Below are 27,945 nucleotides of genomic sequence, written 5' to 3' on the forward strand. Positions count from 1 at the left end.
CGTTTTACGTAGTTTTTCATCGGACTAACCCATTTTCTGAATCAGGAACAACAAAAATAAGAGATCCGGGTTGTGGTTTGGTGTCCCAGTGCTCATCTCTCCTTTTTATTGAGTAAAAACACAGTTCAGATTCAGACCACGTTACACTTACACATTATGGTGAAAACGCAGAGCCAAGAGAAAACACCAGACAGACATGCAGCCACCTACACAACCAGAACCAGAACCGAACAAGATAAATAAAACAACAAACGTGTGCCACAGAGTCAACCCCCCCAAAAAGACACAAAAAACAAGTAACAGGCCGATGGAAAATTTTGATTTAAAAAAAAAATGAAAGAAATGTCTCAGTCCTGGATGTGATTGTCTATTTTGTCCACTAGATGGCACTGTAACCACATTCAGATCGATTCCAAAAACAAAGATGGCGGCAACGCACGACAGTAGAAAACAAGAAAAAAACAAGCAAGACGGTGAAAACAACATAAACTCCGAGCACACAGAAACTGTTAAAGTTACACACAGATAGGTTTGTCTTTCTGAGAAGTTCCAGCAGTCAGGACGGAGGTTCTCATGCAGGACACACGGGACAGGAAGACACACACAGCTGGACTCTGGCACGGAAAAACAGCTGTTTGATCAAAGTTCCGGTTAGTTTCATGGGATGAGAGTTAAAATCCATCTGTAAGATGCAGCAGCTCAATTTGATATTAATACTTTAAAATTAACCTTATAATTTGAGAAAAATCACTAAAACTCCAATTAAAAACGATTAAATCCAGCTGGTTGGTAAGCGCTGTTCTGGAATCAAAGATCTGGAATCACTCCTCCTGGAAGATGTTTTACTTTTATTTACCCACTATTTATTCTGGTTTTCAAAACATAATCAATGTATATGACATTTATCTCAGATAATTTCTAGAAAACCCTGGACATTTCTGAGCTCCAAAAGTGAAAGAAAGAAAAAAAAATCTACTTTTGAAACTCAGAAATTTTCAAGTTTTCTAGCAAATTTTTGAGATTATTTTAAATAACTGCTTTTTTTTCTAGCAATTTTTTTATTTTTCAAGCTCAAATATTTCCAAGTTTTTTTTCTAGAAAATTTTGGAAATTAATTTCAAATATTTCTGCGATTTCTGGAGTAATTTACAGTTACTCTGTTGGCAGATTTTAGAGTAAATTAGATTTTAGAAACTGCAGCTTTTGAACTTCAGGGGTTGAAAACTTAAGCATCCTTCACAGCATCAACATACAAACAGGAAGTTTGTGAAACTGCTGGAAGGCGAAGTTCCTCCTCATGCATGGAGCTGCTGCTGACAGACAGGAAGTAGAGGATGGATCGAGTCATGATCAGTCATCAGTAGCTCCACCGCCGGGTGATGGACTGAGCTGAAAACAAAAAACTCCTCCTTCCTCCACTCTGTACAGATGGATGTGGTTCACATGAAGAAACGAGCGCTTGGCGTTGGACCTGAACAGCTGAGGTGTTTCTGTTCTCGCCTTCTGCAGAGAGCAACATGAAGTCCGACAGCTTCCGACGTGAAGCGGATTTGCCTCTCCTGCCTCCGGACGCCGCGGCGGAAATCACTGCAGGATTTTCTGCCTCGTGTCAGGCAGCTTGAGGGCCACCAGGCCGCCGCACACCAGGGCGGCGAAGGACAGGAGGATGGGGATGGCCTTGGTGATCCCCACGAAGCTGGCGAAGATGGAGCTGCCGAGGATGGCGGCCAGCTTACAGAGCGCGTTCAGCACGCCGAACGCCGTCGCCCTGCGACAGAAACACAACCGGGTCGATACGAGCTGCTGCAGGACCAAGTCTGATGGTCAGCAGGACTCGTAGGCCCCGTTCACATGGAAACAAGCGTGTTTTTATAAACGATTAAGAAGAAATGTGCATCTACAAGACAGAAATGGTGCAGTAAATCTGCCGGGCCAATCGGTGGCGCTGTAGCACTGCCAGAGAACGACACCGAAAACACTGAACTGCAGTCAGAGTTGGGTAGTAACTAGTTACATTTACTTAGTAACCTTTTTGAAAAAATTACTTTCAGGACTTTTTCCTACGCTGTATGTTTTTACTTTTACTTCAGTAGCGACTACATGAAGATGATTTACTGCGCTAAAACCCTCCTCCTGGCTCTGATTGGTTATTTTGGTGCATTTTTTCTGTAACTCAGGGAGGAGATGGAGGAGGAGATGGCTCTTTTCACAGATGATCTGTCTCCTAACGACATGATATTTAACTAACTAACTAAATATTTAGTTTGTAAGCCAGAAAATATATTTACCGTTGTCAGGAGCATAGCCACTGACAACGGCGAATAAACTATTTTCCTGTAACGATAAGTTGTTTCTCTGCCATTAGCACATTTAGCAGCGAGTACATGAGGTTGATTGACAACGCTAAGACTCGACTTCTGGCTCTCATTGGTTGCTTTTGTGCATTTCTTCAGACGGCATTAGAAACTCATGGAGAAGGTGGAGGAGATCAATCTTTTCCCAGATTGTCTCATAACATTATGATGTTTTAATAAATAAAAACAGATTTGTTATAAAAGTTACGTATTTTAGCTTTACGATACTTTAGATGTAGAGAAGAAGTTACCTTTTCGAAGTCGGGTAGAGCTCCACGGTCACCACCTCGATCCCGTTCCACGCAGCGGCGCTGACGGCGCAGAACATGCACTGCAAGGCGATGATTGCTGATTGGCTGAAGCTCAGGAACAGGAAGAAGGAGCATCCGGCAGAAATGAGCATGGAGCCACCTGAGGAGGTCAGAGGTTAACAGAGCTGTAATCTGTGAACCCTCAGTGATAATCCGGTGGATTTCTGGCGTCACCTATGATCCTGACCCGGCCGATCTTCTCCACGAACAGCGCAGAGATGATGTTGCCCGGCAGCACAGCCAGGCTGCCCAGGAAGCTGACCAGGTAGATTAACACGTCGTTCTCCTCCACTGAATCCAGGTGGCAGCCATGTTTGTTGTGCTCGAAAGTGGTGTTCTCCATCCGGCAGTCGATGAACTTCTCCTCCCACAGGTCTGCAGAGAGGAAGGAGGTTCAGGGGAACAAACTCAGCCTCTTAGTAGCTACGTCTTCATTACAAATGTTCATGAACCTTTGTCTATATTCCACTAATGTAAATAAAACAATTTCTCAATTGTGGTGTTTCTATTAAATAAGAAACAACATTAAAGTGAGACGTAAATAAGGTTTATTGTTTACAACTAGTTTGCAGATCATTCAAGTTCCTATTTACAGATTTAGTTTGAAGCTAAACAGTCAGTTTCAAACTAAATATTTAGCTTTAGATTGAGGCTAAATATTTGGCTTGCTAACCAAATAATTAATTTTTGGCAAAAATATTTAGCCTCATGTTAAATATCTTGCTTGCTGACTAGATAATTAGTTTGCAGCTAAATTTCTAGTTTCTAACTAAATATTAAGTTGCTAAATAAACAATTAGTTTTTACCAAAATATTTAACTTGTTTGCTTACTAAATACTTAGTTTAGAGCAAAATATTTAGTTTGAAATTAAATAATTAGTTTCGAGTTAAATATTTAAGCTTCAAATAAAACATGCAGCTTGCAAATTATTTGTTTTGCTTCAAGCTAAATAATTAGTTTGATAATTAAATATTTAGTTTTAAACTGTGACACTTATAATTAAATGAATAACATGGTGAAAATATCAGTTTGAAAATGAGCTCCCACTTCTGTTATTACAGGTGAAATATAAATAAACCAAATTATTGCTCTGAATTTCTGCCTCTCTTAACTTCACAAACGGCACATCATGCATTTATTTATCAGAAATGTGTCCATTTAATTAGACTCTAAATGAAAACATCTATATAACTTACGGATAAACCACAACTCAAAGAACTCAGCCTGACACTATTTAGAATATATTCTACTATATTTATATAGTTAAATATGGAGAGAGCGTATTCATTAACTGGATCTAAGAAGAACCTGGTAAATATTCCACAGAAGCGAGCAGCTCCACCTCCAACCAGCCGCTGACCCACCTGTGTTGTAGAAGACGGTGGAGAGGATGGTGCAGTTCTCGAACACCGTGTTTGTGGACCGGATGTCCTCAAAGGTGCAGTTATCGAACAGGGAGTCTTCGAACCTCACCGATTTCATCTCGATGCCGATGAACCTATGAGGATGGGATGGGACACACAGCAGCAGACAGACACAGGGCCTTTCTCAGTGCACAGCTCCGACTCCTGCTTTTGGGATCTCAGGAGAAACAAAGCCTTCGGGAGCCAGAGTGGAAGAGTTTTGTTGTTTAAGAAAACAGAACTTCACCCTCTTCAAAATAAGAGCAAGAATATAAACATTAACTACAAAACTTCAACGCAGACGTCAAACTTCACTCAGCTGAAAGTTTGCAACACATTGAAGTAAATCAGCGCTTCAGTATTTAGCCAGAACAATTAAGTGCAATAAATGTTAAAAGCTAAAGAGAAAAACAAAAAAATTAGCTCCACCAACATGAGATTAGCTAATCCAACATATGAGAGATTTAGCGGCTGTCGTCTTAAACAAGGCTGACAAATCAAAAAAGGTTCTGAAATACTGAATTCCTCATTTCTTTTCCTTACCCACTCAAATCACCCAACAGATCAGGAAACATTAGTAAAAGTCAGATCTGGATTATCTTACTTCATATTTTAGATATTCAATTTCTCATTTAAAAAATATGACAGTATTAGGGCAATACTAAGAAAAAAATCAAATAAAAATAAAGTAATAAAATTCCAAGAATAAAGTCATATCACGAGAATAAAAACACGAATGAAGCTAAAATAATATGAGAATAAAGTCATAATATTTTGAGAAGAAAGTCGAAGTATTATCACTTTGTTTTTGTAATAGTACCAGACTTTATTTTTGTATAATATTATGACTTTATTTTCATATTATTGTGATGTTATTCTCAAAATATTATGTCTTTATATTCTTAGAAGTTTATCCTCGTAATATTATGATCTTATTCTTGTAATTTTATCACTTTAGTCTTGGAATTTTATCCTTTTTATTTTCTTAGCATAGTCATAATACTCTGTTGTAAAATAATTTGCCCTTTTAGCAACAATTGTAAAGTCAAGAATCAATAAAAATAAAGATGTACATCTTTATTTTTACCTTTTTTACTCCTAAACATAATAAAAATAGTCTTAACTACAGTAAGTAGCGTTTTATGAATCCCAAAGAACACGAGTGGAGAGCGTAACGCAGGTTGAGAAAGGCCACCATCCACTTCTATTGCTGCAGAATGAACGAACGGGCCCAGCGTGGAAACGCCAACATGTCTCATGTTCCAGCAGCATGTTGGGCTGGGAATGGTGGGTTACTGGAAGTTCTGCTGTAATCCCAGTAAAGGGCCCATTCGGTCTGTGGCATTCTGCTGGAAGCATAGAAGTTTCATGATATACAGCAGTGGTACGTACTGTATATCTGCAAAGTCTCTGATCCTTTGGTCCAAACAAACATTACAGAAAAGGTCAAAGTTCACTGTAAAAATATGAATGAGTCATGAATGTTTCAAATCAAACAGGAAGCAAAAACAGAGCAGAAACAACAGACTGAAATTTGCTTTCAAGACATTTTAGATATGAAACTTTTCCCAGTCAACCGAGGCGCCGACGTGTCAAAAACAGCGTAAATTATCACAGGATAATCTGACTTCCACTCAATTAGTAACTGATTAATCCATGTGTTCCTAACCTTACCAGCATTTAATCACATCATCTCTGTACACCAGTGTTTCTCGACTTTTTCAAGGAAAACCCATTTAACACTCTGAAACTGACCTCACATTAACGCGACATCTTAACATATTCAACCTGGAATAAAATGTTAGTTTATTTATCCAATAAACTACTTTTCTTTTTACCAAACAAAAGTTCAGCAGTTCACCTGAAAAACTGAAAAATATTCTTGCAGACATGAATTAATCCAATAATATAAGTCAGGGGTGTACAAACTTTTGGCATGGGGGCCAAAAAATGCCAAGTGTACAGAACTACAGGGGCCACAAAACGTAAATGTCAAACACTGTTGTTTTTAGCTGCTAAATAAAAAGTAAACTGAACACACAATATTTCATTTTATTTTTAAATAAAAAGTGCAGCTCTGAAGGGAGAAATAAAACCAAATGAAGGACTTCCTCTCTGCCTCTGACTTACGTGTCCCGTTTGTATTCTCCCTCTTTGTGGATCTGGTTCTTCAAGGGAAAGTCGAATCTGACGTCCACCACTCGTTCTCTGTGGAACGTCTGAAAGAAAACATCATCAGTCTGTGCAGAGGTTTCTTCAAAAACAAAAAAGTTTATATTTTAGGTCTTCACTGCAGCAGGAACTTCCTCTTCCAACCAAGAAGCTTCTGTAAACTTAACATCTGTTCTCTGTTTGGGTCATTTGGTCAGGAGATAATGAAAACGTGAAGAATACAAGAAAACCAGTTTTCTATTAGGATAAGCTGCTCACCTTCACCTTGGTCTCATACTCCTCGTACTGCAGGTGTTTGATCATGTCGGGGAACCACACAGACAGGCCGTAATAACTGGATAAAACACAGCAGAGACGACCGCATGCGATTTAAAACAACACAAATTTAATTTATTTTTGAAAAACTTGGAGATAAACGAAAGGAAAACAGAATTATTTTTCTGTGTTCATAGCCTAGATGCTTTTCCTTTCTTCATAAATGTGCAACTTAAATTAAGAAAAACAATTTGCTTAGTGAAAAAAACGTTTTGTCAATAAAAAGTGTTTTTTCAGCTGTATTGAAATTAGTTTATTTCATAAAACTGCAATGGAAAAACTTTTTTTCGCATCACATGAGCCATGTGATCAACAACCAGATGTTACTACTGGCAGAAATGACAAAGAAGACGACAGGAAGTGGGAGGAGGATGATGGCATAGCATGATTTTTAATTACTTATTGTGAACAAATTTATTCACATGTGATTGTAATTGTGTTAATTCCTTAATAATTCCTTAATCAAAACGCAGCAACTGCAAAATTATGTTTTTTCAACATCAGCAGAACATCATAAAGTTTTGTGCTCATTTGTAAAGTAAGCTGCAGTCAGGCTGGACGATGAGCGTTGAACTCACCTGAAGGCCATGCAGAACCAGATGGTGGCCATGAAGAGAGTGGCAAACCGCAGCTCTGCAGACAGCAGGGACGCCATGTTCCTCAGCACCTGCAGCAAACACACAGCAGCCTGTTCACCTCACCTTTACTCCACCTGGATGCTCGTCAGGTGTGAACACAGCCAAATACCAGAAGGAAGAAAAAACACAGCAAAGGTCTGAAGCTTTCATCCAGTTTGTCCCATTTAAAATCAGGCAAAACAATCTAATTTTTACGTACATTTATCCACCTGAAGGACTAGAATGTGCATAAGAGGATCAGGGCTACAAAAAAATAAGATATTATGACCAATTATCAGATTCTGACTTTTATGGTGGGTTCACACCAAAAGCGTTACGTGCGTCAAAAGTCGCTTCAAGTTCGACATGTGTGCACTTTGAATGCAGACGCTTGACATTTTGCAGTTTCTTCCTTGTCTTAGGATTTGTAGACCTGCACTTTATCCACACTGAAAGCCTGTCAGGGAGATTTGGAGGATTTGAGTTTTAAGACTAGATTTCCCTCAAAGTGCAAGAAAAATGTAAACAATTCTGATTCTGAGAAAAAAAAAGCCAGGATTACTGTAATTAGTATCTAATCAAGTCTATTTTCCTTGTCCTGTGAAGTCAGTTGAAACCAGACCAGTCTGAACCAGTTTGTGTTCCTGGCGTACCAGTTTGCACAGTGTAAGCGAGCGAACGGCCCAGCGCTGCACCGGCGTTCCAGTGCCGCTCTGGATCTCGATGAGTTCGTCTTCGGCCATCTTGGGCGCCTTAATGTGAGTCACCTGGGAAACAGGAGAAAAGCAAATGGGTTCACTGGAGCCTCAGACCAGAATTAAACTGGTTTAAAGTTTAATCTATTTTAATAATGCAAAAACTGTCTTTTATGCAGTAAAACAACTTTTTGTGAAAAAAAGCATCATAAGAATGTTTTACTATTTATTACCATGGATGATTATTTGTCAAGTTAAACATGTTTAAAAAATAATTTTACTGTACAGTTAAATAAAAAAATACTAATTTTGTCAGATTTTCTAAAATTCTAATTGAAAGAAAGAAAATGAAACTGTACCATAAATATTGAATAGAAAATGCATGTTCAAAGCTCTTATTAGCTTCACCTGCATGTGCAGATCCACTCAAACACAAACACAGAAAATGCACCTTTTTCTTTTTAAGCCAGAAAAAAAAAGCATCTAAATCCTAAAAATACATCATGTTGACGTAGGAACGTGTCAGGAACGGCGAGCCGCTCCTCGCCGAACCTTTTATTTGTCAGGTAAGAACTGGGACAGCAGGAATGTGCATGAATCTATTTAGAGTCGAAAACATGAGCTTTGCTTTAAAAGTAGCTATATTTTTTGGTTCCTAATATCTGTAAAACAATCTCCTGATTATCTGTTTCTGCGCCTGCTTGTGATTTTCTGTGATGATTTTCATGAACTCACAGTGAAGACTTTTTCCGGTTTCCCTTTGGCTCTCCAGTTGGTGTCATGAACCTGCTTCAGGATCATCCACGCCTCGTCGTGTTTGGCATGCTGCTCCACACAGACGCACACACACACACACACACGCGCACACACACACACAGTATATCAGGAAGATTTCGGGATTTAATCCACCAAACTTCAATCCAGACAAATTATTATATCAAAAATCTGAGTGGATTCTTTTAAATTTTTACAACACACTTCAAAAACACAAAATCTTACCAAATTTTTTTGTCTAATTTCCAGTGTAGATATCTTAGTACACTTGAAATAAAACTAACTTACAAGTAAATTTTCAGGATGATAGAAGAGCTTGTTTTAAGCCAATAATTTCTTAATATTGATGAAACCGTACTGGTTCTGAATGTTTTTTGGGTTCAGGCTGTTTATTACGATGATGTATTATGGCCATTGTAAAATGAAAGAAAAATGCAGGGATACATTTTTTCCAAAATAAATAAATAAGTAAATAAAAATATTATTTATTTTATGTTTAAAAAATGTGTACATTTTCAGAGAAAGATTTAGAAATTTCTAAGTTTCAAATGTCCAACATTTTTTACTTTTGGAAAAAAAAAGTCCATGTTTTTTCTAAAAAAATTCTGAGATTAATCTAAAAAAAATGAGTGTCAAAACATAGTGATTGGTGTCAACAGCAAACGTCTGCAGGTATAAAAGCAAACAGAAAAGAGCAAACTCTGTGAGCTGTGGAGGAAATGACATTAAAACCCAGCAGAAACTTCACAGAATCCACAGAAACATCCATTAAAATATACTTTGAGAGTTTTGATGCAGCTCCTTTTAAAGCGACATCCATCAAAGCTGCCCAAAGGCAGCAGTTGCAGTAAAGTCGTATACATAATGAGCTCCCAGCAGGTGCAGCCGCGGGGTCTCACCTCCAGCAGGAAGCGGGGACTCTCCGGCATGAAGGTGAGTCCAACCAGAGACGTGACGGCCGGAAGAGCTGCAATGATGACGAAGACCCGCCAGCTGTGGAACTGGAGCTCTGTGCCCATACTGAACCCCCAACCTGTTCAAACACACAACGATGATGATGATGACGATGATGACAGCCAATCAGAGAACACCTCTCTTCTGTTCTACACTGCAAAAACACAAACTGTTTCCAAGTATTTCTGGTCTAGCTTCTTAGTTTTTGCAGTTGTTTTTCAGATGTATTTTACAAAACTGCAAAGGAAACACGTTTTCCGCATCACATGGTGTGATCGTCATGAACCGGATGTTACTACTGGCAGAAATGACAAAGACGACAACAGGGTTAGTTTTGTCTTACTTCAAGTATATTGAGATAGAAATGAGACGGAAAATACTTGGTAAGAGTTTGTTTTTGCAATACAATACAGATAATTTAATAATAGCAGAGTAAGTCATCTTATCATAAAGTCTTAAGCATGGATTCGTACCGTATCTCGGGATGACTCCCCAGGCGGTGAATGAGGCGTAAATCCCACCGAACATCCAGAACATGCACAGCCAGGACAGATGCTCCCCTCTCTTATCCATCTGCAGGAACTCGGAGAAGTACGAGTAGACGATGGGCACCGTGCCGCCAATGCTGACAGCGTCAACAGAAAACACAGGAAATAAAATACAATCAGGAACGGGATTTAACTGGAGAAACGCAGTACTGGTAAAACAGATAGCAAGAAAGAAAACAGGAAGAAAAAAATAGGTATAAATCAAGTTAGATGTAAAAAGAAAAGACAAATTCAAGGTGAAGATGCTGCAATTGTTTGCTTTAAGATATTTTATTTATCCAAGATATTTTAAAGATGTGTTTCTGACTCTTCTGTGTCAGAACCTTATGTTATCTGTCAGATTCATCAGGCAAACTGTGTATGCCTCAGTGGCTCTGCAGACGGTTTTTACTGTTCAGCTCAGTTTGTGACCTTGTTTTTCAGTCCCAGCGGATCGCAGTTATTCTGAGAGCAACTCTGCTGCGTCACTGCAATCCAACACCGACTCGGCTGCAGCTGCATGCACGAAGCTCGGCTCTCGCTGCTTTCACAAAAGAACAGAAAATTCTTTCACTTTTGCATCTTTATCAACTATGTACTGCAAAAACACAAGTATTTTTGTCTAGTTTCAAGTGCAAATATCTTAGTACACTTGAAATTAGACAAGACTAACTTAAAAGTAACTTTTTCAGCAAGATATAGAAGCTTCCTTTAGGACAATAATTCTTGAATATTTATGAAAAAGTTCTAGTTACATTGGCAGATTATTTCATTGACAAAACATGTTTTCCATCTGTCGTTTAAACCAATATTAAGGAATTATTAACTTTAAACATCTCCTGAAAAATTACTTATGAGTTAGTTTTGTCTTATTTGAAGTGTACAAAGTTATTAGCACAATAAACTAGACCAAAAATACTTGGTAAAATTTTGTGTTTTTGCAGTGTGTCTACAGAAAAAAGATAAAATATATTCTTAAAAGGGCAGTATTACGTATTTTCCAGGCTAATAGTGCCATTTTCTAGTATTATCAAGTAACTATGTTACCAATAGATGGAACTCCCCTGGGGTTGCTAGTAGGGATGTGCCGATCAGGTTTTTTCCTCCCGATACCGATACCGATCACCCATGAGGGCCGATACACCGATACCGATCACCGATACCGATCACATAATTATTATTATCATAAACACTACTGGTTACATTATGTGGAAAAAGGAACCATGAATTCACCTTAATTTAGACAAAAACTTGTTTTTAATAACTTTTTCCAAGAAGAAAACTAAACAAAACAGGCATTGTGCAAATTGTACTGCTATTGATAATACTATCTTTAACAGACTGATAACATATGAAGGCTCTGAAGAGGCTAAATAATGCAAAGAGCCAAAATAAAACCTCTCAACACTGCCAAAAAAATTCAAGTATAAAACTTAACATTCAAAGGCAAAAACAGGATCCATTACAATAAACAATCCAGAGTTACTGAATGAAAACTTCCTGTTAGCATGGCGGCTAGCTGATTACTGCTAGCTCTGATTGGCTGTTTCTGACTGAGCGGAGTAATTATGCAGAACAGCGAGGAGATCGATTATTTTTTTTAGAGATTATCTGTCTCATGTTAGGACAGCGAAAGTTTTAATACATATGTAAAATGTATTTTTTTAAGTTAGATGCTGCAGCTTTAAGCAGGTTCGGTGTGAGAGTCACTACCAGGTGGAGCAGAAGCAGCGCTCCGTCTGTGAAATATTACTACCTGTAGCGTAGCAGCGGTTCAACAGGAGAGCAGAACCAGCGTCTTACATCGCAGCTCGAAGACAAATAATTTTGCGGGTTATTTGTTTAGTTTTCTGACCGTCATGCTAATCTGGTGAGTGTTTGTAGCTGTGCGCTGCTTTACCTGCTGTCTGATCCTCCGTATGTCTTTTACTGCAGTGAGCCTCGATGTAGCCAAACTCCGTCAAGTATGGCATTGTTTTTATGTTGTATTAGCTTCGTTGTGTTGATGCATTTTGACCTGCTTCAATTTTCCGCCGCAACACGCAAACCTCCCCATTCACTCAGTGCGTTATAGTTCCACATCGCTTAGGATTTGTTGCTGCGCGTTTGCGCAGTGTGAAGGAAAGAGGAGACCAGCTGCACAGGCAGGCTGCGAAATGAGATGATCGGTATCGGTAAAAGAGACAATGATCGCCGATCACCGATCATGCACTTTTTCACGAAAATCGGCCCGATTATGATCGGTGACCGATCGATCGGCACACCTCTAGTTGCTAGGTAACGGGCTGAGCTCCCCTCGGGTTGCTAGGCAACGGACTGAGCTCCCCTCGAGTTGCTAGGAAACAGGCTGAGCTCCACTGGGGTTGCTAGGAAACAGGCTGAGCTCCACTGGGGTTGCTAGGAAACAGGTTGAGCTCCACTGGGGTTGCTAGGTAACAGGTAGTGGCTTCTAACTTGTGATGTTTCTTTCAGAAGGTTTTTGAAACAGCTCATTTTCCAAACACCAGAAAACATTAGCTTATTGCCATAAAAGCTCTGGGTGGTTTTTTAAGCGTTTTGGCTGTTTTCAGAAGAAGTAGAGACAAAAATGGAAGCACTAAAACGATACGTCTTCTTTAAATACAGGAGTAACAGATTCAGATATGTAATAGGCTCTGTGTGGACGTTTTAGGAGATCCATTTTAAATAGGCTTAAAAAATAAACAAGAGCCTTAAAAAAGCTCTTAAAGTTGACAGAGACATTAAACTTAACAGAATGATAGCTTAGTTACCCAATGCCAGACAGCAGCCTGAAGAAGAGGAAGAAGCCGTAGCTGCCAGCAAACGATGACAGGAAGGCAAAGATGCAGTTTATGCCCAAAGCTAAAATCAGGCAGCGCCGACGGCCCGTTTTGTCAGCCAGACCGCCCCAGAGGAACGCGCCGACCATCATGCTCAGGAAGACCACCAGACCTGCACGAAACACACACATTAAATGTAGTTATTTTTGTTTTGTTTTATGTCTGATCATCTGGTGCAGAAACTGCTGCTTTGCATCAAACTGCCTCAGAAAAACCAGCCTGAAATAACTCTGTAGGGTAATAACTAGATACATTTACTCAATTACATTTACTTGAGTAAGTTTTTTGAAAGAAAAAAAACTTTTAGGTAAGGTAATGTACACAGATGGCACATTTTCATCAACAAGGCAGTTCAAAGTGCTGTACATGAATTAGAAGGAGATACAAACAAAACCAGAAGAAAGACAAAAAACTAAAGTAAATATTGGTTGATAAGAATAAGTAATCAATAATTTACAAACTAATACAGGTTTCTCTGGATTGTTCTGGATTAGAGAGACATAAAACTAAATGTTGGTTCTCCATGTTTGAGTTTTGTTCTGGGTGGCTAAATAAACTAACAGGAGTTTAGGAAGATTTTACTGTATTAGTAATTTTATTATGAAGTATTTATTCTCTTACTTTCTGGATTTTTTTACCCACTGAATGAAAAATAAACATGTTTTAACCAAAATCTCACCAAACTCACACCTGCAGTTTCTGCCAAGAGACTGATTTGGAAAAAAATTATTTTGCCTGAATTTGTTACTTATTTTCATTTTCATCCTTGAAATACCAAAATTTCCACTTAATTTTATATTTTAATCTGTCTGATTTTGTATTTTTTAAACATTAAATGATTGATAATTTACCAAATACTTTTTCACTCTTACTTGAGTCATTTGTTGGATGGCTACTTTTTACTTTTACTTGAGTAAAAATATGTTGAAGTAGTAATACTCTGACTTGCATAAAAAAGTCCCTCTCTCGTTAAAAACAAAGTGCTCTGACAAATGAACTCGACCCGGTTCAATACCATTATTCATCTCGTCAGACGGTCGGGCTGATTCGACCCATCAAGTCTGAGTCACGTTTGCTCGCTCAGCTCTTTCTGAAATCTCCAGACCTGTCTGCCAAGAATAAACCCGATCGATGCCAGAAACCAGCTGGTGGACGGCGTTTCGCCAGATGGTGGTGCAACAGGGGGCAGCAGACGCTGTGACTCAGCGCGCGGATCCCAGGTTACGAAACCCCGTTCTTTATGTATTTGTTTTTTAGGAGACTCTGCACGACTCCTTTCAAGGTCAGCATCGATTGGTTCGCTGCTGAGTCAGAGCAGAAACACAGAAGGAGGTGGAATCGGCTCTGAAGCGCTGCAAGGTGGGCGGACGGAGGAGGCATGGGACAGACCAGCAAGAAGGAGATCAGAGTTTCAGAACAGAGTTTGATCCCTGCAGGGTTCCTATCTGATGGATGAAGAGGAGGATGATGATGATGAGGAAGAAGGGGCAAGACTTAACTCCGAGTTGTTGTTTGGAGAAGATGCTGGGAATACAATGTCTTTCTAAAGACATACAATAAAAGTCAAATGACAAATCTGACTTTTATTGTAGCAAACTGGCACAGAGAAAGTGTTTCAAAGGTGACCTGTTATGCTTTCCTGAGCAGGTTCAGATAGGTTTATGTCCTACACAAAACCTGTTCTTTGATAAACAGATTTCAGTCTGATCAGTTCTGACTGGATGTTTTAGGCCGTCTTTAAATCCAAATGAGCTGCTGCCCCCCAACTCAACATTTACAGTCGCATGTGAAAATGGCTGCAAACAAATGCAAAATTATACAACCATACGTCTTTGAAAAGCAGAAGTGGAGACTTCTGCACATTTAACAAGTATGCAGCAAGTGGTTTCTGGATGGCGAGTCAACAACAAAACACTTCTCTTTTCCAGCAGCCATTGTTCAGCACATACAGCGGTAAAACTAGCTGACCAAATGTGCTGAAGCTCAGCTGAGGTTGCTAGGTAACGGGCAGAACTCTGCTATGGTTGCTAGGTTACGGCACAGTACCCGTCAAATGTAACTTAACAATCAGGTTATTTTAAATGGCCCATTTTTCCAGACACCCAAAAAACAGCCGGATGTTTTTAGTTGAGACTTAAATGGAAGTATAAAAACAAGCAAAATGTGAATTTTACATAATATTGATAAAATATTGATATCCAGGCATTATCCATATTGCTACACTTGTAATCTCCAAAATTTAAAAGGATGCAAGTCCTTTATGGCTCAACATACAGTCATCAGCAAGGACCCTGAGTACTGAAAGGTTAGTACTCAGAGGAATCACAAAGTCACCCATAATAAGACTGAAGTTTAATTATTGGCATATAAATACAATAAAATAGTAAGTTATAGTAACATTACTCTGCAAAATAAAGGTCTCTGAACTTAAATTTATTCAAACCCCTCTTGAATAATTCTCCAAAGAAGAGTGGGTCAACATTATTCACTGCCAATTATTGCCTTTTTTTAAATAATTGAAACGATTACCATGGATGGACGATGCTCAAAGACTCACCACAGCAGCATGAAATAAAACTCTGTCAGTGAGCAGGATGAGCAGTCGAAGACGGCTGCTGCATTTCTTTTTCTGCACCATCCATCCAGCTGAGTCACTGCTGCTCATTAGCTAATTAAGCTGCAGGAGAAAATTAACAGCTCCCTCTGAAAAGCTTTCAGAGAGTCAATCACATCAGAGCCACTCTGTTTTCAGACTTTATTACATCTGCTCACATTTTTCAAGTATATTTGTTTGTGTTTGTGTCAGTAAAGCAAATTAAGCTCCATATGAAGGACGACTTCTGACTCTCAGATCATTCACCCCCCAGTCAACTTCCTCTTGGAAATGTTGGCTAGTTAACGACTTCAGGAGAAATAAAAATCCTGTTTTCCAGTTTCTACTGAGATCAGAATCCCAGAAGGAGTCCAGAGAGTTCTGTGTCCAAAACAAGGTTCTGTGACTCAGCACCTTTATAAGGGGAGCCATTTGTAAAGTCAGACAATCAAAAATGAACAGCGATAATTGCCATTAGTTGGCCTGTGAGAACAGATAAAAATTGGAGTTTAAGTCTTTATTTCACCATGTTATTCATGAATTTACAAATGTCACAGTTTCAAAATAAATATTTAATTAGCAAGCTAAATATTCAGCTTACAAACAAAACAGTCATAGCGTTAACAGCATAATGAAAACAAATACCTATTTTTCCTCTTATGACAGGCTAAATAACTCACATTACTGCTGCTAATCTTTGACTGTCTAACTTTGCAAAGGTCACTCTATACCTTTATGTGTAAGTTTCCAAGTGAAATCAAATAAAACACCACAAAGACATAAAACACTGAAATACTCAAACATCGAGGTTGGATACGGATCCTTTCAGAATGTAATAAAATATAAATAAATGAAGAGCGTAAAGCGGCTCCAGGATCTAAGAACAAGAGAGGAAAATGTCCTCCAGTTTAATTAAAACCTGTTCAGGAACTAAATCACAGCCTGTGACTGGAAAATCATCACAGAGACTCAGAGAGGCGTCAGGATGTCGTTCTTTCACTCACAAAACGCGATTTAAACAGAAAAGAGTAGCTGCCAGCAAATAAGTTCAGTGGTATTTATGATGTCAGCTCTTACCCAGCATCCCTTTCTCCGCATTGGACAGACAAAGGTCCTTTTCGGCTGACGGCAGAGCGAACGCCACCACGTAGCATTCGACTCCGTCGGCCATGAGAGCCAGACCCAGCACCATGAAGAGCATCCACTGGAACTTCCCGTGGCCGCAGTCCTGCATGATGTCCTCATACTGCTCCGATAACTCCTCTAGCTCAGACGCAGCGCTGCCGCCTTCTCTGGACTTCTCCCTACGCAGAAAACATTTGGACTCTATTGTTAATACGATGGAATCTGAGAATAACCTCATGACCCACTGTATTATCACAGAAAGCTCTAGTAAAATGTGCTCTGTATCGTCTGGGTGTTTAACATTTTGGCCTTATTTTTCAGATTCTCTTTAAGGGATTTCTTAATGTTCTGAGATCTGTGATCGGCTGATACTTACATGAAGCCGATCTTATCTCCTGACCTTAGCCGACCTCTAAAAATCAGCCACTGTCCTCTTCTGCTTTGCAGTGAGAGACGTTTGACTGACAGACCGGACCACCAGATCATCTGAAGTTACCAATAGTCGCTCCTGTTTCCAACTCAGCGACTTTCTTGTGATATTTAGCAACATTTCAGACCAGAAACATCCGTATCGGCCAAGTAGCAGGTCAGGCTTTTTAAAGATCAGAAATTAGTGATCAGCCAGAAAACTTCAACCGGTGCACCGGTAGTTCTCTGTTGTCCTGAAGCACTGATTCCATAAACAATGCAGCTACTCTGCCTCATCCTCATCTTCATCTCAATTCCAGACGCTGGCAAACATATTTTAAAACTTAATAAAAAATATGTTTGTTGCATATTTATTGTCACCAATAAGACAACAAATATCTACAATATGTGAAAAAGTCCCATAACTCCCAGTACTAAATGCTGAAATACACCGCTCAGTCAGAAACAACCAATAAGAGCCAGGAGGAGCATCTTAATGCTGTCAATCACCCTCGAGTACATTCGCCTCACACCTTCCTCTTTCCATCTGCTATGCTGCATCTGGTTCTTCACAACAGAACCGGCTATTTAGTTTGAAGCAAAATATTTAGCTTATTAACTAAATATTTAGTTTGTAAACTAAATGACTTCATTTATTTAGGCCATGTTTTCCTGTGATGGTAGATGCTTCTATGCCATTATGAGGTTGATTGACAGCGCTAAGACCCTCCTCTTGTCTCTGATTGGCTGTTCCTGGTCGGGAGCAGCTCAAGGAGGAAGTGGAGAATATCGATCTCTTCACAGATTATCTGCCTCAAAGTTACAATAACAAATTTTGCTGGACTATAAATTGTCCCACAAGTTTTCGCAATAAACGATAATATTGTTGTTTTGAGACCATTTTCAATAAAGTAATGGTACAATAATGCAAGAACACATTCTCAAAGATCAAGTTAAATTCTAATGGGCATTTAACACTGGAGCTGGAAGACATTTAAAATATACAAAATAAATAAACAAAACAACTGAAACAACAAATGAATTATTAAAACCAAATAGACTTTTATCAACCAGTTTTTGGTAGAAAGAGAGAAAAGATAATTAACAGTAAATCATGTAAATGGAAATTATCGAATTTGTTCTAATTTATCATTGGACTAATTTATTTATTTCTTATTTCAACAGGCCTACTCATAACATACTGTCATGACATGCCGATAGTTTTAATATGTAAAAACCCTTTTTTTTGTTTTATACTGTATCTTTATAGAGAGGAGTAATGCCTCACCGTGCGGCTCTCTGTGCGGCCTTCACCTCATCAGGATGTGGAATCCCCTGGTATTCTCCTTCGTACATCTGATCTTCATCGTCGTGTCCCTCCGTCACGTCGCTCGCTGCGTCCTCTTCCTGAGGAGGATAATCCGCCTGGTAGCCGTAGCCGTCAGGACCGCCGCCTTCTCCGTAAGTCCCATAGCTGTCCCCGCCTCCCTGGTGGTACACGTTGTTCTGGTAATGGTCCGCCATTTCAGCTATATCAGCATTTAATAATGGGAAACTAAAAGGCGAGTTTCCTGTCTCTTCTAGCAGAAAGATAACACAATGGATGTGTGTTATAACGCTTGTTTGCACTTTTTGGTGACCAAAAACTAAATCCTACAGAGATCTCTCATCATTTGCTTGTTTTATTATTTGGTTGAAAGTAGAAAGTCAAAGTCGCTGCAGTCATGTATTGTGGGAGGAAAATCAAAAATCCAATCTGGAGTCTTCATCAGTTTGACCCTGGAAACAGAAAAATACCCATTAGTTAATGTCCCCTTAACAGCAGTGCCTAAAGCAAAAGATCAATTTGGGAAAAGTACTCAGAAATTTTAAGATTAATCAAAAAGAAAAATCTAAATTTCCATTTTTTTCAAGAAAATGTCTGAGTTTGAAAAGTCAAAAAATTTGCTAGAAAATCTGAAATGTTTAGATGAAGCTCTGAAATTTTCTAAAACAAACAAAAAAAAAAACAATGACATTTCTGAGTTTCAAAAGTCCAACATTTTAAATTTTTTTCTGGAAAATTTCTCAGACTTTTCTCAAGTTTTCCAGTTTTTTTGGTGGAAATTTACTCCTTTTCTTTTTGCAGTGTCCCTACACCCTATTCCACTTCTCTTCATATTCAGTGGATGTGTAGCTCCACTATAACTGTACATACATATTATTATTGCTTAATGGACCTACAGCTAAAAGGCCAGGAATGATACAAAACAGCGTATCTCAGTGGAAACAACATAAGGCTCAAACCATGTTATAGTAAATTTCCTTCTCACCCCAATTTAATTAAATGGGATATTTATATGGGATATTTTGTTTCACGTTATCTGGAAGCAATATCAGATTACATCAAACTCTGAGGCTGCTGTTCTTCAGTAAACGCACAGAATAAATCAAATGTTTTCCAGGGCGAGTGTTAAGATGATACACTGAGCAGTTTTCCACTTCACTCATCGCCCATATAACAGATGAACATAAGAACAAAAAGCTTCTGCGGTTTCTTTTCTGCTGCTGGTGATCAAACTGCGTTATGCCATTAGGTCAACAGCAGAGCACCATTAGTGGTCAGAACTGCTGCAGTTACTGCGGCACTTTGTTCCTCACAAACCAGCACTGTTTATCCGCCCACCGAGGTTTGTTGGGTTAATTCAACGGGGTGTTGCCCTCAGGGTTTACCTCCATAATCCGGTTCTGTTCCTCAGATTAGGAATAGAACGTCAGTATCGGCCGATGTTAGTCATTTTTTCATACATCACAACCAAGCAGTTTTGTCTATTTTCTGGTCCAAATATTTTACTATACTTGAAAGACGAAACAAACTTCTAAGTAACTTTTCAACAAAATATAGGAGCTTGTTTTAAATCAGTAATTTCTTAATATTGAATAAATAAAGTACTGGCTCCACTAGCAGATTATATCATTTATAACAAGACATTTTTCCAGTGTAATAAGTGAAATAATCTGCCAGTGGAACTGATACTTTTTCATCAATATTAAGACATTTTTTACTTAACACAAGCTATTTCTTGCTGAAAAGTCACTTGTCAGTTAGTTTTGTCCTATTTAAAGTAATCAAATATATTTGAACTCGAAACTAGGTCAATACTTGGTAAAACTTTTTGAGGTGTGCTATTTGTTTGCTTGAAGGCAAACAAAAATATGTTGCATTTTAATTATTAATTATTTACCTGCTCTGGTTGGTTTTAATCTAATTCACAAATACAGAATTCATTATATAATTTTAAGTGTTAATTACTTAATACATTTCAGGACTTAGGAAACTTATTACAGTTAAAAGTGACAATAATGAGGATTTGGATATTATTTTTGCAAACCATGAGGCTTACAAAAACAAATATGTGTCTACGGCTGAAAGCCTCAATAATCAATAATCAAACCAGGAGAAGATGAAGCAAAGGAGGACGAATATTGTCATAATATTAAATTCATAAAAAGCATCACAGAACAGAAGTAAATAAACAAACAAATGAGGCAGATGGAAATAAAGAAAGTCTGTAAATGCAGTGAAACCATCTGATAACAGTGACACCGCCACAGGTTGTTCAGCAGGAAATTAAAAGACTTATTCATCCTGAATGCATCACAGGACTGAACAGAGTTTCAGTCAGACTGTTTCTCAAGAAAAATGCATGATTTGCTATTTTATTGCTAATAGCTTCAGGAATTAACAATTAATTTCTTAGATCTACATGATCCAGGACAATTAGCAGTCGAGTTCTGCTGATCAAATATTGACGAGTTAAGGGGTCTGTAACATTGCAATATCGCTTACAAAAATCATTTAAGTTTTATTTTCCCCAGCAAACACAACTTTTAATTTGTTTGGCTTAGAGTTGCAGGCGGTACACATAATATTGATTTTAGATGCACTCTTAATTATATGTTTCACATCTCCTCAAATCAGATTTTGTAGTCAAACAAATTAAAGAGAACTGAAGGGGGTGTGAATGCATCTTAACATGAATCCAACCGTGACAAAGAATAACTAAACACAGGAAATAAACATGATATAACACGTAAATAATTAAACTACCAAGAAGAACTGATCAAAAGCAAAAACAGAAATAAGATTAAACATGAAAAAAGTAGGAAAGCAAACAAAAGAAATCAGCTTCCAGTCTGCAAATCCCACCAAACATATTTAAGGATGTTCACTGAAGAGATACTGCAAAAACATAAAATCTTACCAAGTATTTATGCCCAGTTTCTACTCCAAATATCTCAGTACACTTGAATTAAGATGAACCTAACTTACAGCAAGATATAGGAGCTTTTATAAGTAAATAATTCTTGAATATAGGTTAAAAAGTACAAAGTAAACTTACATTTGTTTAAGACATTAGGGATTTCCACAGGGGAAACCCCACATGATCCTCATGCAGGTCCTTGGTTCAATACATTCAGCGGTTAATAAACAAGAGACGGGGTGCCAGTGTAAAATTTTGCTGCGATCAGACGGTTGAACGATTCCTACTGTCTGTGCTTTATACGCCACAATCGTTAGCCCTTACAGTTCAGGACGGCTTTGTGATCAACGGCATAATGCTGTTTAATTCTGGAGTCAAATGTGAGGCCATCTGCCTGACAGCTGAAGCGTGGCCCTACTGGGTCATCAACAGGACAGGGATCCCAAACACAGCAGATTGGCTGAAAAACAACAGAATCAAGTCAAAGTCTAAACCTCAGCCTGACTGAAGTGCTGCTGTGGGACCTTTGGAGAGATGTGCAGAAACAAATGCCTGGAAACCTCAAAGAACTGAATCAATACTGGAAGGAAGAAAGGATGAAAAATCCTCTGCAACAACGTGAGACGGATACAGTCCAACCTGAAGGGAGAAAGAGTACGGTGTAGGGAACAAAGTCTTTAGGATTCATTCACACCAGACCTGTTCTCTTCAATCAAACTCTGGTTCATTTGTCTAGAAAGTCTGGTTCATTTGTGGAGTTGTGAATGCAGAATCAAACTCTGATGCGAACCAAACGAGTGAACTCTGATCCATCTACAAACCTCAGTCTCGGTTCTGTTGAAGTGAACGCTGGTCAGGTTCGAATGCATACGTGAACACCAAGTGGACTGAAAACTGCTCCAAAAGCAGGAAGTGGAGTGCAGGCAGGGCATTCTGGGTACATACAACCAAAACAAATACGCGAGGCTAGCGCTAGTGGGAAAAATGCATTGTGGTCTTTTACTGAACACAAAAGAGAAATCCTACAGTCAGTAAAACCTGACATCACTCCATTAGATGACATTTTGTGAAGAAGGAAGTTGCGTTCAGTGTTTTGAGAGGTTTTCATGTCGTTTCCTTCAGCGGATTTTGGTGCAGCGCCCCAACAGGTGAGGAGGAAAACAGGTTTTTCAAAGAGTTTAGTTCATTTGACACAGTGCAGTGTGAAAGAGAAGTGCTGCAGCTGAAAATGTAACAAATGTTGCAAATTTGGTCCCAATTGCACCGAGTCTACCGGACTAACAGATGTGCTATAACTCTGCACAAGAGTATGACATGGAAATGCTTCAATACCAAAACAGTGTTTTATACCAATAAGGAAGAGTTTTAGTCCATCATCTGGACTGAAACAGGGTTCAGACTGAAGGTGAAACACTCCACCATCAAGAAAGAAGAGCTGTCTCATTCTGGGAGATAAAAGTAACACCTGCATCAAATCACCTGGCCCCGTTTCCTGCTCCAGAAACAGCACAGTGAAGCTGAGGCAGCTGCAGAGAGCAGCATCAGCCCCGTCATTTAGAGCAGATTAATAATGCATCGAGTTTCTTTCTACACGGACTGAAGGCGCTTTGCTGCTTCAAAGTGGAGCAGAAGGAAAGCAGCTGCTTTAAACAGACGTAGGATGGATTTTCTTCAACGTTTTTCACATGACCTCGTTTAGAAGAGCATCTAATTGTTGATGAAAGCAGGCTAAACCCAGCTGAGAAGCAAAGAGCTTCACCAAGCTAACCCAAAGCAGAAGAAAATAAGATAAATGAAGCTAAAAGAAGATAGGCTAATATGTAGAAAAACGAAATAGACTAAAATCAGCTAAAATGGGATAAACTTAGTCATGTCAGCTCTCCCTCCCTCCCAATTACCTTGGTGCACACCAAGCTAGTACTAGCTAAAGTACAACAGATTAGCTCACCAAGCTAATTAATGGCAGGATAAAAACAAAGAAATGTTTAGCTAGAAGTTAATATTGAAGAAGATCAAATAAACTATATTAAGACAAGAAAATGTAAAATAAATTCAAATCAAAACAGTTAACTAGGATAATGTAAGCTAAGGGAAATAAACTAAACCACACAACACTAATCTAAGAAAAGCTAAAAGTGTCCCAAAACAAGCTGAAGTACAATTTAATATAATATGAAAGGCAATTAAATTTAAAATGAAAGTGAAAATATGGGATGCTATAATAACGCAGCATATGCTAAGCTATCATAAGCGAATAAAAGATAAATAATGCAGGGCTAACCTAAGGCAAGAAAAAATAAAATAAATTTACATAAAACAAATTAAACTATGTTATTGTTGGCTTGAATGCAAGCTAAACAAAAATAGAATAAGCTACGCTAATGTTAGCTTCAGTAAATTAAGGTATACCAAGCTTAAGTTCATGCATGAATATAATCTAGACTAGAGGTCTCTAAAGTGCGGCCTGGGGTCATTTATGGTTCTTGGACTTAATTTTGTGGCCCCAAACTGCAATTTAAGAAAGATTCAAATTTGTCCTATCCAGGATCGGTGGTGGATGCAGATGGAGACTTTTTATTTGAAATTGTGGTAAAACTATCACAGATAAAAATTTATTACAATAAATAATATTTAGTGCATCACAAAGTATTTATCTTTTCATAACTAAGCCATATAGTAAGTCGAACCACGCTGGTCTGCTCTGCATCCCCAGAATCAGAACCAAAGATGGAGAATCAGGATTCAGCTGAATGGAGCAAACTTCCAGAAAACTGCAAAACTGCCAAAACACAGAGCTTCTTTAAATCAAGGCCTGTTTAGAGTTCCCTCTGATTAATAATAACTGGAACTTTGATCAGTATACTTGATGTGTATTTGATTGATGCATTTGATGATGTCATTTGACAAATGTAATGTTTACGGTTTGTTTCATAACTGGTTACTGTGTGATGTCTTGTTTTACTGTGTGATGTTTTTATGATAAATCTGAACTCATTTTAAATTCTCTGTGAACTTTCTGGGAGTACAAATTGCAGATGCCATTAAAATCTGAGTTTCTAACAGCGGCTCTGGTCTGGTCATCGATGGAGAATGAAACCGGGGAATCTTGCTTCCAATGAAAAAGATGCCCTGGTTTAGCCAGAAAGGTTTTTGTTCTGTGCTCCACAAACAGCAGCGAGCCAACAGCAACAATCTGTTTCTTTGCAGTCAAACAGAGTTGGCATGGAGCATGAAAAGGATTTCTGAAACGTGAGAATAGTGTTTGCTTTGCTGTGTGATTACATAAGGCTGTCGGCACTAAATCCCTGCTGAACGGATGCTTCAAAAGCTTCCAGCGGCTCATCAGAAACAGATCCATGTTCTGATTAGATCTGAGATATAAAACTGAGAGTCCAAGAGGAAAAAGTTCTGATGCAGATCTCACGGGCTTCATTCAAATATCAGAATACAATCAAAGCCAGACAGAATTTAAAACCTCCAACTGACACAATAAAAAACAACAAAGCACTTCTCTTACCAGGACAAATAATCTTGAAGTATATCCGTTTGTTTTGGGTTTTTTTGGTGGTGGTGTTTTCAGGAAATGAAAAATCTGCCGTGGACTTTGCAGAGAGCATCCCACGCTGAGGCAGGACTGAGGGATTACTGAGGGAGGAAGATGCCAGCCTTTCCCAGTTTCACTGCAGCGCTCCTCCCTGCTAGCACGACCCCCCACCCCTCCACCCTGCCACGCCCTCAGTGGTTCAGTCCTCCTCAGAGAACCTAGATGAGCTGGAGCGTGCTACGTTCCTGCCAGGAGGGGGGAGGAGAGGCCTGAGGAGGCAGATGGTTGGCTGGTGGGAGGAGGGTCGGGATGACAGATGTGTTGACTTACAGCAGAGATGCTCTAGATTCAATAAACGCATCACCACTTTGTTTTTTCCCCTCTTTTCTTGATTGATTGATTGATTTTATTGAGTCATTCCAGACATGTCACAACCATTGTGTCGAGCATATGCACATTAACACTATGACCCTTTGCAACTACGTCACTCAGGCTACGTTCACACTGCAGCCTGAAGAGACCCAAATCCGATTTCTTTTTCTTAATGCAACCTGAATCTGGTCTTTTCATGACAGTCTGAAAAACACAGATAGGATTTTTTTTAATGCGACCCAGTCCACTTGGATATCCGATACATATCTGATCTTTTCAAATGCGACACCAGTCTGTACAGCGAGGTCGCATTCATCCGACCTGAACGTCATTGATACTCGACAAACGTCACTATTCTGCGTCCTGATACGAGCAAACGGGAAGAAAAACAACTATAGAACCAAAATGAGGATTAAGCTGTACTACTTTTTTATGGGTTGGTAAAACACTGAGCACGCTCTCTATCTGTGACGTTATTGCGCTCTGTACTGCGCATGCGGGACACTTTTCGGTCGTTTGCAGTTCACACGGGAGTTTACATACAAGTGGCATATATTTGGAAATGTGAACGACCACGTAAAAAAAAAAAAAAAATACCGATTTGACAAAAATTCGGAATTGGGTCAGTGAACGCAGCCATTTTATCACTTGGCCCCATGATGGACATCAACAGAGCGACTTAAATCAGTTTCCCAAGTTGTTTTTCTCAGTTTAGTCGTGGCTTCTACTCGTTCTACTCAAGCAAATTTGCCTATGAACGTAACACACTTCGTATATTTATAAAAGTTTGAAATAGTTAGCTAACTGACCCATACTACTTCCTCCCCCCAGACGTGTTGATCAAATTTCCGACTTTACCTGAATTCACACCACATAATTTATGTCACTAAGTGATAAACGGCGTTTCCCCTTACACCGGAGAAGCCTTAAAACGTACAGAAGACGCGAAGCTAACCAGTTTGTTTTTTTCATACACGCTAGGCGCTACATTATTGTGTGGCACTGTCTCCATGGTTACCAATGGTTAGACACCTACATTCTCCATAATCCCATATTTAATATCTTTCTAATCACACTTATACAGAATTTGAACGTTAATCTTCTTACCTTGTAAAAAGTGTTCGCTGTAAATCCGCGGTTACACCGAGGGCTGCCAGTCACGATTCACGGCCCCTCAGCACCGAATCTTTCCTCATTAAAAGTTATACAATAAAATGACAAGTTTGGTTTGCATCCTTGCCGACAGCGCAGCTTCCTCTGACCAGTTCGAAAGTGAAATCAACTAAATAAAAGCGATATTAGGTTACCAGATGTCTGTTTTTCGACAGGTTTTACAGGAGCCTAAAGTTGTTTTGACGTCCGTCATCAAGTACATCAGGGCGGAGTTCTGAAGAGCGTGACGTCACGAGCAAAACGTCAAATACGTCAGAATCAATGAAGAAAGCGCAACGAAATTTAAAAAAAAAAGCAACTCTCAAAAGAGGTAGAAGTGGTTCATTTTTAGAGATTTTAATGTTAAAGTTATTAAAAACAGCCCAGTTTGTCTCCTCAGACCTCCAGGTTTGTATGCATCAAACCTGGAGGTGAAAAATCTCTGAATCTGCGTTTGTGTTCTGTATCCTGCTTTCAGAGTGATTACTGTCAGAGCGAAGCCTCCTTCCTAACAGCAGGCCATATGGAGCCGCTCTGCTGGGCTCATTAGCGCGTTCATGCTGATGCTGTTTTCACCTTCAGGTGGATGAAAAGGTGTCAAAAAGGAGGAACAGGCTTATTATCTTTGAAAAATCTGATGAAATCTACAGAAAAGGAGAAATTAGTTGGTCTGCAGTGAAGATTTACTATAAGAGTCTCTCATGTGTCTGAAATCTCCAGACAAATAACCTGTTTGTCATTGAGAACAACATTGATGAAAAACAGTAAAGTTGCAACATACAGAATAAAGGGAAGCTTTTAAAAGGACAAACATTTGCTGATAGAAACAAATCTGAGCAAACCGTTCTCACAGGAAGCAGAAAAAAAACATGACCACACTCCAAACCAGAGATAAAACACAAAAAACCAGCCAGCATGCCTAGGTGGGACCCATGTGGGGACAAGGAGGGCAGACTATATGGGTCCCACATGGGTTTGCCCATGTAGGGCCACAGCCCACATGGGCGCTACATGGGCCCTAATTGGACAAAACCCATGTGGGCCACCACCATATAGGGCCCATGCAGGGCCCATGTGGGCTCTGGCCCTACATGGGCAAACCCATGTGGGGCCATCGTGGAACCCGATAACTAGGTTCAATATTTAATAATTTCTGAGATTGTTGGAAGCAGTGATGTTACTGCTGGGTGGAAGGAAGGATCTGTTCTAACACTCATTTGTGCACTTAGGATACATCCAGGACTAATGAGGATCACTTTAAAGAACTAAGCGTAGTGATTTTAACTATTTAAAATATGTTTTTTTATTATTATTATTTACTTATTACTCAGATAAATTAAAATTCTGTGATCCAGATTTGATCCTGGAAAAGGTTAAAGTTCGTCATACAGTGACTTCCCCTCTAGTAAAAGCAGTTGGTTTGGACCAGCTGACCCTAATCCTTCCACTCCCATCGGAATGACTCTCTGTGCGGTCAGACCACCAGATGTGGACGTTCAAACACACAATCAGGCGATGGGGAACGTCCATAATCCCAGCGGCA

General features: G+C 39.1%; 1 protein-coding gene across 3 annotated transcripts in view; it reads right to left on the bottom strand.

Moving 5' to 3' along the window:
- Nucleotides 1-70: 70 nt before the first annotated feature.
- The window catches only part of LOC106906920 (synaptic vesicle glycoprotein 2B-like), a 36,658-nt gene continuing 8,783 nt past the window's right edge, over nt 71-27,945 (bottom strand). For 2 of the 3 annotated variants that reach the window (XM_088006154.1, XM_088006155.1), the window contains exons 3-16: nt 18,379-18,869; nt 16,635-16,861; nt 12,896-13,076; nt 10,071-10,222; nt 9,543-9,676; nt 8,605-8,694; nt 7,828-7,941; nt 7,136-7,224; nt 6,501-6,576; nt 6,201-6,289; nt 4,032-4,165; nt 2,840-3,040; nt 2,606-2,765; nt 71-1,768 (exon numbers count right to left, since the gene is read on the bottom strand). In XM_088006154.1, coding sequence (XP_087862280.1) covers nt 1,585-1,768; nt 2,606-2,765; nt 2,840-3,040; nt 4,032-4,165; nt 6,201-6,289; nt 6,501-6,576; nt 7,136-7,224; nt 7,828-7,941; nt 8,605-8,694; nt 9,543-9,676; nt 10,071-10,222; nt 12,896-13,076; nt 16,635-16,861; nt 18,379-18,614 — 2,067 coding nt within the window. In that variant the 5' untranslated portion in view covers nt 18,615-18,869 and the 3' untranslated portion in view covers nt 71-1,584. The remainder of the gene's footprint in view (nt 1,769-2,605; nt 2,766-2,839; nt 3,041-4,031; nt 4,166-6,200; nt 6,290-6,500; nt 6,577-7,135; nt 7,225-7,827; nt 7,942-8,604; nt 8,695-9,542; nt 9,677-10,070; nt 10,223-12,895; nt 13,077-16,634; nt 16,862-18,378; nt 18,870-27,945) is intronic. The other variant, XM_088006156.1, reaches the window with a different exon arrangement.

This window comes from Poecilia mexicana, unplaced genomic scaffold (genome assembly GCF_051168715.1).
Source record: "Poecilia mexicana isolate PSO_F unplaced genomic scaffold, ASM5116871v1 scaffold_6, whole genome shotgun sequence".
NCBI lineage: Eukaryota > Metazoa > Chordata > Actinopteri > Cyprinodontiformes > Poeciliidae > Poecilia > Poecilia mexicana.